The sequence below is a fragment of the Ambystoma mexicanum genome, chromosome 6q (genome assembly GCF_040938575.1).
Source record: "Ambystoma mexicanum isolate Mex_15411 chromosome 6q, UKY_AmexF1_1, whole genome shotgun sequence".
Classification (NCBI taxonomy): domain Eukaryota; kingdom Metazoa; phylum Chordata; class Amphibia; order Caudata; family Ambystomatidae; genus Ambystoma; species Ambystoma mexicanum.
In genome coordinates this window covers 1,099,336,846-1,099,353,306 of record NC_090937.1, presented here as the reverse complement: position 1 = coordinate 1,099,353,306, position 16,461 = coordinate 1,099,336,846, and the positions used below count along the sequence as shown (strand labels likewise).

The 16,461-nt window shown below is 48.4% G+C and overlaps 1 protein-coding gene across 1 annotated transcript in view; it reads right to left on the bottom strand.

Moving 5' to 3' along the window:
• Positions 1 to 16,461, bottom strand: part of LOC138515311 (sec1 family domain-containing protein 2-like) — a 1,117,334-nt gene that overhangs the window by 1,040,702 nt on the left and 60,171 nt on the right. Inside the window, exon 2 of the mRNA XM_069630213.1 lies at positions 9,453 to 9,621. Within this exon, the coding sequence (XP_069486314.1) occupies positions 9,453 to 9,621 (169 nt within the window). The remainder of the gene's footprint in view (positions 1 to 9,452; positions 9,622 to 16,461) is intronic.

Here is a 16,461-nt window from a genome sequence, read left to right as displayed (position 1 = left end):
AAGGCCTCTCGCGTGAAGTTCTCCGGTGTGCGCTCCCCACCCTTCCAGGGAGGCATCTGTCGTCACCGTTATCTGGTGAGATGGGGTCTGAAAGTCTGTGCCCGCCGTCAGATGAGCGCGGGTGCCCCACCACCGGATTGCTCGTCGGAAGGTCTCGTTGAGCGGGATCCTGTCCTCGAAGCTGCCCGTCGCTTGTATCCAGCAGGCGTCGAGGAACTCTTACAGAGGGCTCATCCGAAGCCTGCACAGGCGCACGAGATATATGCAGGAGGACATCATCCCGAGGAGGGACTTGATGGACCTCACCCTGGCCACGTCCGTGGCCAGCAGACGCTGCACCTTGCCCAGGATGGCCTTCGTCCTTTCCTCCGACGGCGAGGCCAGACGCGCCACTGTGTCGAGCTTGGTTCCCAGAAACAGTGCGACTTGTGACGGCACCAGGTAGGATTTGGGAAAGTTGATGGAGAATCCCAGGTCCGTGAGCAGCTGGACGGTCTTCGCTGCGTGATCTACGGCGAGCTCCCTTGTCCTTGCTCGGATGAGCCAGTCGTCCAGGTAGGGGTAGACGTGGATCCCCTGCAGGCGCAGCCGTGCCGCCACCGGTGCAAGGCACTTGGTGAACACCATGGGTGCCGACTTCAATCCGAACAGGAGGGCCTTGAACTGGTAGTGCCGTCCTTGGACCACGAACCTGAGGAACTTTCGGTGTTCTTTTAGAATGGGGATGTGGAAGTACACATCCTCCAAATCCGACGACGACATGAAATCGCCCTCCTCCAGCTGTCCAAGCACGTGCTGGAGGGTGACCATCAGGAACTTCTGTGCCTTGATGTACTTGTTCAGTCGTCGCAGGTCCAGGATGGGGCACCATCCTCCTGTCTTCTTTTTCACGAGAAAGTACCTTGAGTATACTCCGGAGCCTCTTTGGGACGAGCTCGATGGCACCTATTTTGAGCATCACCCTTACCTCCAATAGCAGTTGAGGGACGTGATTTTCCTTCCTGGCCACGGGTGGAATGCGGGGGCACTTTTTTAGAAATTTGAGGGCGTGCCCCTGGGCCAGCACATCCAGCACCCAACAGTCGGTGGAGATGGACTCCCACACGCTGACGAACTTCGCCAGCCGGCCTCCCACCGGGGTGCTCCAGTGGGGTCCCGTCACCGCTGTCGGTTCAATCTTGCTTGGAGGACGCCTTGGCCTCCCTGGCGACGATGGCGGGGTCCACCCAACTTGCCTCGTCCTCTATAGGCTTCCTGCGACGAGGAGCGGGCCGCTTGGCGGTACGTAGAGGAGCCACCGCCGAATCCCTTGGAGGCACCCTGCTTGCCTCCGGTGCTCCGAAAGGACGGCCTTCGTTGCCGGAGAACGCCTAGGGCCTTATCTGTCTCCGTGTCTGCCTTGATGGCTTGGAGGGACTCATCCACTCTTTTCCCAAACAGATTGTTCCCGCCGAACGGCATGTCCAAAACCTTGGCTCCATCATCATCTAAGGCAAACACTGTTGCCTAGCTGGCGGAAACCGGTGTCGGCAATGTCCGTTGCCACGTAATGGCGTGGTCCGATGCCATTTCGGCTTCTTGCAAGATCTCCAGGGCATCGGCCCTCTTGTCATCCAGTAGGAAGTCCAACAGGGTGGCGATCTTGTACCATAACTCCCTGTCGTAGCGGGCCACAACCGCGAGGGTGTTGGCCACCTTAATCGTTGTTGCCGCCGACGAGATAACTCGTCGTCCCATTGCGTCCAGCTTCTTTCCTTCGCCATCTGGCGGGGAAGCTGACGTTGAGGCCGATGCCCCCCTTTCTTCTTGGCCGCCGCTGAGACGACCGAGTAAGGGGTCGGTTGTGCCCTAAGGCACAAAGGGGGCGCGTCGGGGACTGAGATTATCCGCACTAAAAAAGAAACTTTCAATGACAGGATAAACCAAGCAAGCTCCAGTTCCAAAGAACTGTGTAACATCTTAAGAGAGCTGGAAAATCCTAACCCACCTGCCTTAGGGATAAACCCTGGTGCACCAACATCCAAAATGCACTCACCAATAAAATCACTGGTCTCCAGATTAAAAAAGCCAACAAACGGCACCAACTAACCTCCGGTAGTCAAAATAGTATGATCACGCCCTCCCCCACAAACCCCAATTCAGGCTTCAAATTGACCAATATATCAATAAGAGAGATACAAAATATCATAGATATTTCGGTAAACACACTAACTGTAAGGGTGATAGTTGCCCAGCACAGATCTTAAAAGATGCGGCCAGAGACTTGGCCCCCTTTATCACCAAACTAATCAAATTCTCATTCTCCAGCAGCTCTGTACCATGTAACCTAAATGAATCATGGGTGCTCCCATTACTCAAGAAACAAATGTTAGATCCATCTATACCCGCAAACTACAGACCAATCACAACGGTCCCTTTTCTTCTAAAAATATTAGACAGGGTCGCATACCTGCAAATCCACTAACAAACTACTTGGATCACGACAATCTGGCTTTAGACTGCAACATGGAACGGAAACAGCCCTTGTTGACCTTAAAAGCCAGATTGATGAACTAAAAGACAAAAGGCAGAGTGGCCATCCTACTTTTCCTTGACTTATCGGCGGCCTTCGACCTGGTCGACCATTAAGGTACTCTGTGACCATCTCGCATCAGCAGTTCACTTTGAGCTCAGCCATCACATGGATTCAATCATTCCTTAATAACAGGACCATGCATGCCTTCTCACCCACGGCAGCTGCTGACCCCATTCCCATCACTTGCGGTGTGCACAAGGTTCATGTGTCTCGCCCACTTTGTATAATATTTTTACAAAGCCCCTATTTGACAAACTGGACCATCTGGGTGTCACGTACACGAACTACGCTGATGACACTGTGATACTCCTACCCTTATCAGGCACCTACGACACATATTTATCCGGATCAATGAAATATACACCATCATTCAGGCATGGATGGCCCTCCAGGGCCTCTGCCTGAATGATAAGACAGATTCTCCTGGTCGGATCACAGTCCAACCTAAAGAAACTCAGCTCAAATTATACCAGCATTTGCATAGACCAGAACAACATATCCATTGCCAAAGATGTAAAAACCTTAGGCTTTTACTTCGATGCAAATTCCAAACCAACTAAACATGTAAATATGACTGCCTCAGCTACTGCCTACACTGGCAAGCTGATTAGGCCATGCAGAACCCTGCTGTCACCCAATAGTTGTCTTATACTAGCCAGAGCACTTATACAATGCAAACTGGACTACTGCAACGGCCTCTACCTTGGCGCCAACAAGTCCATTTTGAACAAACTACAGATTCTGCAAAATAATGCTCTCAGAGCCGCCCTAAACATACCCAAAAGAGAGCACACTTCAACAACTAGAACAATCGTCAAATGGCTATTCATACAAGATAAAATCAACCTGAAAACTCTCTGCCTCACCCATAAAGCATTGAACCACCGAGCCCCACCCTATCTCACTGATAAATTCACCCTGAGATCTTCCACCCATACCACAAGTTCCTCTAACAACTACTGCCTATAGGTATTAAGATACAACGTCAAAAAAGATGGCAGCTCCAGCTTCCCGGTGCTGGCCGCCCAACTATGGAACATACTTCCGCAAAACACAAAAACTATCCAAGTATTCAATAAATTCAGAAGTTGCGCCCTCACCTGGCTACTGAATAAAAACGAACCCTACCTCCTATCGTAACCTACTGTAACGAATCTGCCTACATACAGCATTATGGATCATAGATGACTGTACCTTTACTTGCATTACCGTACGGATTAAATATAATGCCGTGTATCCCATGCCCCATGTCCTATTTCGTATGACCTGCATCAAGAGACCTCTGCTGTTTTGTACTATCGAGTATGGTTTATATTAAATGACCTCTGTACTTTCTAAAATGGCTGTAACATGTATTAAGTGTCCTCTGTACTTCTCTAAAAGGTCTGTAACCTGTAACCATTATATTATCTTCTAGCGCCCAGATACCTATGGGTCAGGCGCGCTCTATAAATAAAATAAACAAACAACAAACTTACCCAAGCCAACACAGTACCTCAGCATTGAAGATTTTGCAGCGGTCAGTGGATTCCTGTTCATGGTGACTGAAAGCAAGACCTCAGAAGGACCTTTGCAGCCGAGATCAATGGAGAAGGCTTTAGGCAAGGTTTTCCTCATGGCTAAATGCAGTTCTGCAGATTTGGCACCTTTTCAAGGAGCACAGAAAAAGACAGAAAATCGTTGTTGAATTCTCGTCGTTAAAAAGCTCCAGCACTCTGTTGAGGGGACTTCTCGGACTCTATTTGTGTCTCTGTAGATACACCAGGATGCCCACGAAGTTTCAGCGAGATTTGGAATTCGGAAGACTGTGCACCGCACAATGGCTCGAGGTCCCAGAGTATTGGGGTAATGCAGCCCAAGTTCGCAGCAATGCGTGGGATGGCTCAAAATGCAGGGTCTAGTGGGTCTGACCTGGCTCTGGGTAAGAGTTGTCGTTTACAGAGTCCGCAGATCAATTGGAAGGAAGGGCTACAGCAGGCTCTGGTTACACAGCAAGCTCTCCAGTCGCTGGAAATCGTCTTGGCTGCTTTTCCTTCATCATCCTCTTCGGTTTCAGTGGTCAATTTTTCTTCAGCTTCCAGGTTCGCAGTATTTAACAGGAATTACAGAACAACTTTTGCATTTTCTCCCTGCATTTTACAACAAGGGGCGATCTGGTTGTCTAATCAGTGTCGTAAATCTCCCCCCGTCTCACCTGTGATCGGGATCTCCCTTGTTCGGCCACAGGACTCTTCCTGTGGATGGTTCGGGTCTTGAATAGGCTCGGCCGAGCCTCGTCAGGTTGCAGGAAGCGTTCAGAGTTCCGGGAAGTTCGTGGTTCCAGGGTATCCAGGATTAACGATGAACGAGTAAGTAGGGGGGGGATCCAGAAACAAGATAAAGGCAAGGAAGGAAGTAAGAGGATCAAGGAAACCAAAGTAGAGAGCAAACACACGTCGGGTCACTACCGAAGATAGCGTTGAGACGCGCGGACCCGCAGGGGTGTGACCAATTTGTAGTACGTGCCACGACGTGAAAGCTAGTGCGTAGCACGGAGCTTGGTACGGCCATGTTGGGAGGAACAAGGAGTACAAGCCCTTCGTGACAATGACCATGAGGTCCACAAGGGGCAATTTCGCCGGGTCATGACAATCAGCGAGCTCCCCACTGGGATTTGTCCCCATTCAGACAAGGAGGAAGACAAGGGGCTGCAGAGATTTGGACTCCTCCCTCGCTTCCTGCCTTCACAGACACAATGGAGCCTGGGCAGGGAGTCCAGGGGACTCCCACCGAAGATAAAATCACACAAAGGAATTTCTGGCCCTGGATGTCAGGGGAAGGAACAAGACAAGAAACACTAAAATGGTGAAAAAAGAAGACAGGGGCCATTTTGGTAAAATGAGCACCCTTAGGTGCCTTTAATGGAGCTGTGAACACAGCCCGCAGTAAAGGTGCACCAAATTAATACAAGGTATCACTGCCACCAGCCATTAAAGGTAAGCTTGTCCCTGTAACAGAATTGTTACAGTTTTAGTGTGAAAGGGGATCCATTTGATCTCCCGAGCACTCTGGTGTGCTGGTTTCACCTAACAAAACCTAAAAGAAATCCAAAGATGCTTTCTACCCTTGGTAACTGTAGTTCCCTAAAGGTTAGCCGGAGAAAGTTTAAAAAAGTGGAGCCCCTAGGGCCACCCAGCAACAATATGTCCTTATTGCCAAAAAGTTGTTAGAGGATAACTTTAAAAAGACACTATGGAGAGTCATAAAAAAATTAAAAAAAAAAAAGTAAAACATTCTTGGAGTGTGGAAAAAGGTTCCCACACAGAGGTATCAAGGAACAATATAACACCAGTAAAGCAAAAAGTTCTGGGGTTGATCCAGGTCAGGAAGATTTACCATTTCTATGAAAGTCTTACCCAACAAGGATGTCAGAGGCCAAGGTGGTGGTGTTCCGGAAGCCAGACAACGACCCCCTTTGTTGTAGGTCTTATAGGCCCATTGCGTTAATAAACAGACCCAAAAATATATACACAGGTATTCTGGCGAAACGGAGGACACCACTGCTTCCCTCACTGGTTGAAGCCGACCAATCAGGATTTGTTATCGGAAGACAGACATATGGCAATACTAGGAGGGTTTGTCACTTGGCCGAGAAATCCGTGATTAAAACAGGCCCTTCTGCATCTTTAGATGATGAAAAAGCATTCGACCGAGTCGAATGGCCATTTCTTTTCTACACACTTGAGCGTACGGGGGTGGGGGCTACATTCTTACAGATGATCAAAGGAAACTACACTAGGCCCACAATACGGCCGTCGATTAACTCCCGCCTAACCAGGAAAATTCCCATTCTTCAGAGCATAAGCCAGGGGTGTCCTTTGTCCCACCTCCTGTACACACTACATTTAGAACCCCTACTCACCTAAATCAGACACAGCCCAGAGCGAAGAGCAGGTAGAACAAGCAGCGGGGCTTAAAATGAATATGCAGTCTGAGCTTCTGGGACTTGCACTCTCTCCTAAACAAGTTGGTGGCTTGCAGCTATATTCCCCATTCAGACTAGCAGATGGAGGGCTGAGGTACCTAGAGGCTACCATTGGGTCCACTATGTCGCAGATATACGATCGGAATTATCTGCGGGTACTGCAGAAGATCAAGGCCGACCTAGAGAGGTGAAATCCCTTGTCAATTTTGTGGATAGGGCGAGCAGCAACAGTAAAAACGGGTACGCTTCCGGGGCTATTTTACCTTGTTCAGGCATTGCCGGTTCGGGTCCCAAAAGTGTTATTTGTCGCTTTAAATAAGCTGGTGACTGCATTTATATGGTAGAGCAAAACACCCCAAAATAGTGTTGGACACCAATGGCTACTAAAAAGAGGGGGTGGCAGTGGGACTCCCAAATTTCCTTACATACTATTAGGCAGCTCAACTGAGGGTGTCAGGGAATGGTCTAGTGGGGAGGAGTCAAAACCGTGGACAGAGCAGTGGTGGGCAAGCCGCTGGAATGCATCTTGTGGAAACACCGACAGGATAGGCCCTATGAATACGTGTATAAGCCATATTATAGGGTATCTGGGGTGGGTGGCTGGGGCAGAGGGCCCTCTCCTCGTGAATGCTCCATTCACGCTCAAGTTTGGGAACCTGCAGTTTGCCCCAGGGATGGTGCAGGGAGCTTTTGTGAGATGGCTTAAGGTGGGGTGTGTGAAGGCCTGAGACATGATACAAGGGACCAAGATGATGACATCTAAGGAGTACAAAATGTCATATAGGGAAACAGAGAAAGACAGAATAGGGTACTACCAGTTGACATTAGTTATCTGGTACCAATATAAAGCAGGCAATATGCAGAGAGCCGACAGCCTTGGAAGAATGCATCACCACACACACAAGATCCAAACACTTGGTGTCCGTGCTGTACAAGATAGACCGATTAATCAAAAGTAGGTATAGAAGAAAAAAAATTGACCCAGGGGAGGGTAGGGGGTGTCAGGAATCTTGGCGGGGATGCCTGGGGAAAGGGGACTGGCCCCGTGTATAAAGCCATAGCCCGGCCATAGCCTCCTTTTGGGCGAAAGTAGGTTCACAGATTCAGGAGAGGATTACATTTGATGTGACCCTGGGAGTGCGGGAGTGGATGTTTGGGCTGTTTGATCCCAAAATTCAGTTCCATTCCAAGGCCCAGACGAAGTTTCATGATGCTGCTAATGGCAGCCTGGTCGGTGATGGCGAAAAGGTGGAAGCAGAGGCAGACTCCAACGGTGGTGGAGTGGCTTCAAAGGGTTTGGAAGATGGTGGCTATGGAGTGGGTCATGTACCGAATTCAGGGGGAAGTTATGAGATTTAAACAGGACTGGAGCATGGTCTTGCGCTACCTACAAAGAGACTTTATGGAGCAATGGTGCCCACAAAACCTGAGACTGTTGGATAGGGTGTAGAGAGAGGAGGAAAGAGATGTATTTGAAAGATAATCTGCACGATGCAAGGATGGCAGCTGTCACTAGGGGGGTGTGGGGAGTAGTTGAGTGTTTGCTTATATTGTTACAAAATGCAAATAAAAACATGTTTAAAATTATTTTTTATTAAAAGGGAGGACTATTGCGGACAATGGTTGCCGATGGTATGCTGTAAAGATCACATTTCTGTATTTTGGTTTCGAGGATACAAAGGCACATTGCAGCCAAGAGAAACAGAATTAAATCCACACAAAATAACACAGTAAATGAGAAACTCACTGGGTTAATTAAACGTCTGAAGAGTTATGCTGTGTTGCTGAAGATGTCTGCAACCATCAACCACCCCACACCTCACCACTCTTATCCACTCTTTCAGAAAGGAAGTGAGTGTGTGATATGTCATTCCTTTACATGCTTTTTCCCCTACCCTGTGAAAATACTCCTCCCAGAAACGATTACAATCCAAAAGTGATGCAGGTGTAGGGCCTGACAGAACAATGCTCCACATATTTGACAAGTATGTTATGTTGAGCTGCATAAACACAGCTTAAACCAAGGGTTTTATACAATTGCAGGATATAAAATTACAAAATGACTTCTTTACATGCTTTATAAAAGTCAAGAGTATAAAAGTCAAAGTTTAAAACGTATTCAGGGTCTCCCAACTGTAGTGGCAGGAAAGACAATGAAGAGGACATTTTAACAACGTTATCCCAGCTGATGAGAATACAATAGGTCGGCTATACTGTCAAATCATGCTTCTTCCAGTTAAAACTCCTAGACTGCATTATCCCATTGATTCCTTCCCCAATGGAGTCATCACTGTCAACTCTCAAATGTCCACTCACCTAGACTACAATTAACAGCCTCTAGCTCTGCCTCTACTCCAAACAACTCACCTGCTTACAAGGGTACAAAATGCTGCAGCCTGGCTACTTCTCCACCACAACAATCAAGATCAGATTCCCACAGCATTCAAATAAATTAATTGGCTCTCTGGCATGAAGCGAATACAATTCAAAGCCACATGCATCATCCACAAGAGCACCACAGCATTGGTCTCGCCTTTCTCCACACGATGTCCAATGCCACTCCACAAGAAAGATTCTACACTCATCTGATGCTGACCTACTTCAGGACCCAAAACAAACAACAACAAAAAAGAACAAAAAAAAGTATGGAAAGCCACATAGCTCTGCGCCACACTCTCGCCCCTCAACCCCCCCATCTCCCCTCCTTCTACAACCTAACCTTAAATTCCTCTTACCCCTGTAATCCCTCCTACTGTTCCCTTCTTGCTCAGTGAGGCCACCCCTTGACATGCAGAACATTACGAGAACAACAAATAAAATAAAAAATAAGTAGCGCAGTATATGTGAGAAATCAGCAGAGCAAGAAAGAGTGGCCAACTGGAGGAATGCAATAATTAAGTGAAATTTTCTTACTTTGGTTGGGCAAGGCAGCCAGGAGCTAGAGCACTGCTGGAATCATCACCCACAAGCAATGCTGTAAGTTCTACCACATTAACGGCAACATCATTTGTGTGACCTGGAAACCGGGGAAGCACAGAAATAATTTTCTCCACAAGATTGTCTCCATGATGACTGACAGCACCTAAGTATAAATAAAACAAATCAGAAAAGCTGTTTACTGAACTGAGGCTTGATAATCGGCTACAGTCTTAAATATACAGAGAAAACAAAGTATCACTGCAGTAACAGACGGCAGCATTTCAAGCAAAACTGTGCAGAGTAGGAAGAAAAGTGTGAACATCGCACCAATTAATCATTTGATGATTATTTATCCCAATTAATTGCTTAAAACTTGGTTATTGTGCAGCGTCTGAATGTACAATATAAATCACTCTAAAATACATAATGTGAAAGATGCCATTGTAGGTAGCATGGAGAAGATCAATTATGTAAAAGCCACACTGAGCAGGGTAATGTGCAAGCATTGCAACTATTACGTGCAATGTTCAATACTAGCTTTTCTTTTAAATATCTAAGCTACCTGCCTGATTTAGGAAAACGCATGCTAAGATTTGAGGTCACTAATTAGTATTAAAACATAATGTAGGAGGCACAATCAGGTACCAAGGGGATATTGTCCACTTCAAACCCTGACTTGGACCTGCTCTCATTGCCCTAAACGCACGGGAAGAAATGGAGACAAGCCACTACCTGTTAAAGCGCACTTAGGAAAGAATGGAAAAAAGCCAATTGAGGTGCCATAGCTCAAGCGGGCTCATGCAGCCAACACTGTAGACATTTCTTTAAGCACACAAGAGGAAGCAATATTTCAATGAAAATCAAGGTATAAGAAGGTAGCGTGGCAGTGCTGAATCTCACGTCAGAATCTGATGCTCATGCAGTGTGGCACCATTTACGTTGACTCAAAGAGCGTTAGGGAACCAATGCGAGATGCACAGACACACCAGATCGAATTTGGTACCACACCTGTAAGTTTGTTGCGCTTGCGGGCTTGACATGATAGCTGCAGAAAAATTTTACAAAATACAAAATAAAAAAAAACAGTATATGGAAATCAGGACGGGAGGGTCGATGTAAGGCTTGGGGCAGTTGGCGTGGGTGGTTACACTGTGGTTACTCTCAACCCAACCTTAGTGGGACGGAAACACAGAGGTTGGAGAGAGTGGCTTTACCAAAGAAAAATCTCACCCGTGGACAAAGGCAGTTTAAGAAGCTCAATGAGGTGCTACACAAAAAAAGTGGATTCAATTAGGGGAAGCTAGAATTAGTGACGCCCTGAAGGGAGAAAACAAAAGCACACAAGAATGGCACAAATCCAAGCAACATATCAAATGTAGTCTGCCTTACCCGGGTTTCTAGTGTGTACGGCTGTTGCAATCCAACATATGGCATCAAAGGTATGACGCCTAAGCTAAAGTAGCCAAAAGAGTACAAGGAGTGGTCCAGAAAGAGAAAGACAAATGAAAACCCAATGTAGCAGGCACTTAAAAATGAACTAATAAGGAGATCCCAAGATGGCCGTGCTGCCTTAAGGTCCGTGTTGCCCGGGCTCCCGACCTGCAACTTCTAAAATCCACTCATCGAGCGATAGCTGCCCTCCCTGGCACCTGTAGCCGTTGGTGGGACCGTCCCGGGAGTACAGCGGAATAGCGGGGGCGAGTGGAGCAGCTCCCGATTTCGTCTGGATAGGTCCGGCATTCCGGCCCTGGTGCGCCACGACCCGCGTCGGACTGCTCTTGAGATTGAGCAGCCAACAGAGCAGCGTACCTGGCGCGGTTGCCGGCATCTTCTTGCACCCTCCAGCTTTGGCAGAACCCGTCGGGCCAGATGTGGACGGGCGCTTGGGGGCATCATTCTTTCCCCCTTATCCCTCCCCAGGGGAACTGTGACAGGCAGCTGTTCCCCTCGGGGGGAATGACGGTACGGAGTGTGGGGCGAGTGGGGTGGGGTGCTCGTGTTGGGACTTGGCCCCCCCACTCCCCCGCCCTGGTGAGGAGCCAGCTTGGAGGGAGAGTGGACCCTGCGGGGTTAAAGTGGTTCCACAGTGTGGGACAGTTTTCCACCATTTGAGAACTGCTCGTGAGGCGGTGGGAGCGTTCGGCTCCCGTCTCGCGCTGCTCGGTTTGCGTGCCTCCGGGGGGAGACGAACAAAGGCACCTGTATGCGAATTCTGGGGGTGTTTCTACAGCACACCCCCCCGGAGTGCCTTGAAATATCTGGGCACCCCCCCTGGACTTTCTCCGGTTTTGGGGCACTAGCCCTTTGGCGAATTTGGGGAGGGAGGGAGCCCAGCAGTGGAGACCACGGGCCATTGGCTGGGCAGCTGGCTGGTACTTCGGAAAGTCCAGATGTATTGGGAAACGGCGTGGACCTCTCTCTGAGTCCACATTGCTTAGACTTGAGTATCCCTGCATCGCTCCCTCCCGCCTCCCTTGGACCCTCAGCAACAGCAAGCCCTCGCTCCTTCTTAACGGCTGGGCAGCTAGTTTGATAACACACATAGAGCGAGGGGGCTGGGGATGTCCAGGAACAGGGGAAAGGACGGGCCGCCCCCCTTGAAGGGCCCTAAAAAGGCAATGGATGGCCCCCTCTCGAAGATGTGGGCGAAAGATCTCGAAACAACTGAAGCCCAAGAGTCTGAGGAATGGTCCACTCTACATCCCGTTTCCTCTGGTCAGGATGAGCAGGACAGGCCTGTATTCCAAGCTATGCTCACCAAATTTATGGGGGAGCTGGTCGACAAGATCACGGCTGCGGGGCAGATGCAGATGGACAAGCTACGTGAGGACTTAGCGTAAGGTCTAAGAGAGATTAAACAGGATATCAACAAAGTGGTGGAGAGAGTTGATACTAACGAGAAGGCCATCCAAGAACTCACAGAAGATGCCAGGAAAGTTGACAATCTCCTGGAAACATTGGCTGCTGTCACGCAGAATCTAGAGTTACAAGTTGAAGACTTGGAAAATAGGTCATCGAGAGCGAATATCAGAGTTAAAGCTCTGCCTGAGGACGTTCCAGACCAGGAGCTAACTTCAACCCTTAGGTCAATTTTTGCGGACCTCCTTGAGTCTGGCGCAGATTCAGAGCTGCAATTTGATAGAATCCACAGGGTGGGCCCGCGCAGATTGGAGCCAGGGGCGAGGCCGAGAGATGTCCTGGTGGCCTTCCATAATTACGCTATGAAAGAAAAAGTTCTGGAAAAGGTGAGGAAGGCTGCCCGCATTGCTTATAACGGCCATGAGATTTTTTTGCATCGAGATCTGGCACAAATAACTAATTAAAAGGCGACGTATGGGCCCGGTGAAGAGCTATTTACGTTCTCATCAAGTCCGCTACAGATGGTCCCATCCGTCTGGGTTGACCTTCACCTGGCAGCACAAGATTACTACCTGCGATCAAGGTTTGGCCCTGTTTGGCCTGGAAGAGCAACTATCTGTCACAAGTCTCTCCCCTTCTCACCTGTTTGCTTGCAACCTTCTTTTGTGACTTCTTCTGCACGGTCCAGGATTTATATAAGCCCGCACGCGGGTCTTCGGATTCCAGCATGCTTCGTTCAGATTGTCCAGGATGGAACCAGGAAGGAACAATGTCCGCGCGCGGAGGCACGGATGCCGTGACTCGAGCGCAGGTGAAAATCCAGGAAAGTTTGGTAAGTTTGAAGGATGAAAGGAAAGGAGGAGGAGGAATCAAGGAACCGGGAATAGAGAATTCAGGAAAATAGCCCCGAGCGAACTCCGGCGGCACACGTCCAGCTACGGCGAGCAATAGCGTTGAGATGGCGACTGTTTCTACATTCTAGGGATTGTAGTACTTGGAGATTCCGATGGTCTGTGCGAACTTGAACCGGGTGTTTAGCTCCCAGAAGGAGATGACGCCTATCAGTGAAGGCCTGACGGATGGCTAAAAATTCCTTCTCCAGGACGGAATAATGGGTTTCACTGGGAGTCAAGATGTGGGAGAGATAGGCAATGGGGTGTTCTATTTTGTCTCCAAGTTCCCGTTTCACAACTGCCCCAATGGCGTAGTTGGAAGCATCAGTCGACAATGAAGGATCTGTCTGTGTCAGGTTGAGCAAGGATGGGAGCTTGTGTAAACTCCGACTTTAATCGTTGAAAAGCCAAATCTTGGACTGACGTCCACTGAAAGGAGGTGTCCTTTTTTAACAATGTAACAATAGGATGAACAATTTCCGAAAATGCTGGAATAAACTTTCTGTAGTAGTTAGCAAGCCACAGGAAGGATTGAATTTGCTTTACGCTAGTGGGAACAGGCCAAGATAGAATGGAGTCAACCTTCGAAGAACCCATTCCAATCCCCTTTTGGCTAAGAACAAATCCGAGACAGTGAACAGTAGATACGTGAAAAATACATTTCTCTGGTTTGGCCAGGAGTTTATGTGCCCTTACATGCTCTTCGTGTTTTTGATGGTCCTTGGAGTAGATCAGTAGGTCGTCTAGATATACAATGACTAAGAGGAACAGCACATCAGAAAATACCTGATCCATGAAGCGTTGGAAGACTGCTGGGGCATAAGTCCAAAGGGCATAACTAGATATTCAAAATGGCCGAAGGGTGTTCTAAAGGCTGTCTTCCATTCGTCACCTTCCTTTATACGAATAAGATGGTAGGCGCCCCTGAGATCTAGTTTTGTGAAGATGACAGCACCTCCGACGGCTTCCAGGATGTATGAGATTAGAAGCAATGGAAAACGGTCCTTAAGAGTGCATTGGTTAAGACCATGGTAATCGTGACATGGCCTAAACTCCTTGGAATCCTTCTTGGGAACAAAAAATACGGAGGCGCCCGCCGGGGACTTGGATGGTCGAATAGTTCAGTTTTCCAGATTGGTATCCAGGTATTCCCGGAGGGCCCTCTTTTCAGGTTCTGACAAGATAAACATTCTTCCAAACGGAATTACCGCTGAAGGTTCGGTATCGATGGCACAATCTTCAGGTCTGTGGGGTGGTAGAGCTTGAACTATGGCTGTTGAAAACACATCTGTGTACGCCAGATAGGCCCTGGGAATCTGGATGACGTTAGAGACGGTGACTGGTATTTGTTAATTTTTTTGGAAGTCTTCAGAGGCTTTTGGTAAGGTGTTCAGGGACAAACAGTGGGACATACAATGTTCCGAACCAAGAAATAGAGAGCCTGCTGCCCAATTGATAGAAGGATCGTGCTTCTGTAACCAGGGCATGCCTAAAACCATTGGATAGTGGGCAGATCTTATATCAAATTTAACCTTTTCTTGATGGTGGTTTATGGAGAGAAGAAGCTCCTTGGTTTGAAGGGTTATGGGTCCTGAAGACAGGGGTCTTCCATCAATAGTTTCAGCAGGTTGCATAGTCTCTCGTGTTTCGCATGGAATGTAATGAGTTGTTACCCAATCATGATCTATGAATATGCCCATGGCTCCACAATCCACTAATGCCAGGATGGGGTAGGATTCTTTCCTGGAAGGAGATAAAAAGGCCTGTAGAATCACAAGGATACTTTGTCCAGGAGAGTTCAAAGAAGGAATTGATGTGCAGCAGACATCATTCTCCCAAAAATGTGCCCCATCTAGGATCGGGAGCTGGCATCTCCTGAACGCCGTGGAGGATCAATAGGGCACTCCGACAAGATGTTTATCGGAGGCGCAATACATGCAGAGACCAGTGTGAATACGGCGCATCCTTTCTTGTGGGGTAATGGGTCCACGGAATGACCCAGTTGAATGGGTTCTGGATCTGAGAAATTGCGGGTTCTGGGCTAGAAGGGTGGTCTATGTCAGCCTTTGGGAATGATGATTTCGACTTCTTTTTCTCTGCCTTTCTTTCCTGGATTCGAAAATCAATTTGCAAGGAAAGATCCAAGAGGGCCTGGAAGGAATTAGGGCGAGCTACCCTGGCTAGCTCGTCCTTTATTTCTTCATTCAACCCTCTGCGAAAGAGAGTGAAGCTAGCCTCTTGGGAACAATCCGCTTCCTTCATAAATTGTTTGAAACGGGTGACATAGGTAAGCATATCACGGGATCCTTGTCGAAAATCAAGCAGACGTTCTTGAGCGCTGTAAACCTGCTCAGGACGATCACACATGGCCTTTAGTGCTTCCACGAATCCAATGTAATCATCCAGGAGGGCGTCGTCCGTATTGACTAGGGGAGTTGCCCAGGTTAATGCGTTGCCAGTGAGGTGTGATATCATAAACCCTACTTTTGCTCTAGGGGTGGAAAAGTAGTAGGGCTTGAAGGTGAAATGCACCAAGCATGAATCTAGGAAGGCACAAAGGGTCTTTGGAGAGCCATCATATTTGTCCAGCACTCCTCCCAATAACACACTTTCCTTGGTAGCAGAATCACGAGACAATACCAGCTGCTTTAAGGCAGCGTTCTCAGCTTTAAGGTTTTGAACTTCTGTGGTGAGTTCCTGCATGCCTCGCATGAGGTCTTGAACCGAGGCTTCCATCCCTGTATCAGTATCGATTTTTAGGCGTCATCTGTCACAAGTCTCTCCCCTTCTCACCTGTTTTTCCTGTTTGCTTGCGACCTTCTTTTGTGACTTCTTCTGCACAATCCGGGATTTATATAAGCCCACGCGCGGGTCTTTGGATTCCAGCGTGCTTCTATCAGACTGTCCAGGAAGAAGCAATGTCTGTGCACGGAGGCACGGAAGCCGTGACTCGAGCACAGGCGAAAATCCGGGAAAGTTCGTTAAGTTTGAAGAATGAAAGGAAAGGAGGAGGAATCAAGGAACCAGGAATAGAGAATTCAGGAAAATAGCCCCGAGCGAACTCCGGCAGCACACGTCCAGCTACGGCGAGCAGTAGCGTTGAGACGCGCAGAGCCGCGGGGGTGTGTGTTTAGTAGTGCGAGCGTGGAACGTAAAGGCTGGCAAGCTTCGTTTCATATTCGACTGCTATGTTGGGAGGGTTACTGCATTCAGTGCTCTATGGGTCAGTGACCACGAGGTCCAAAAGGGAC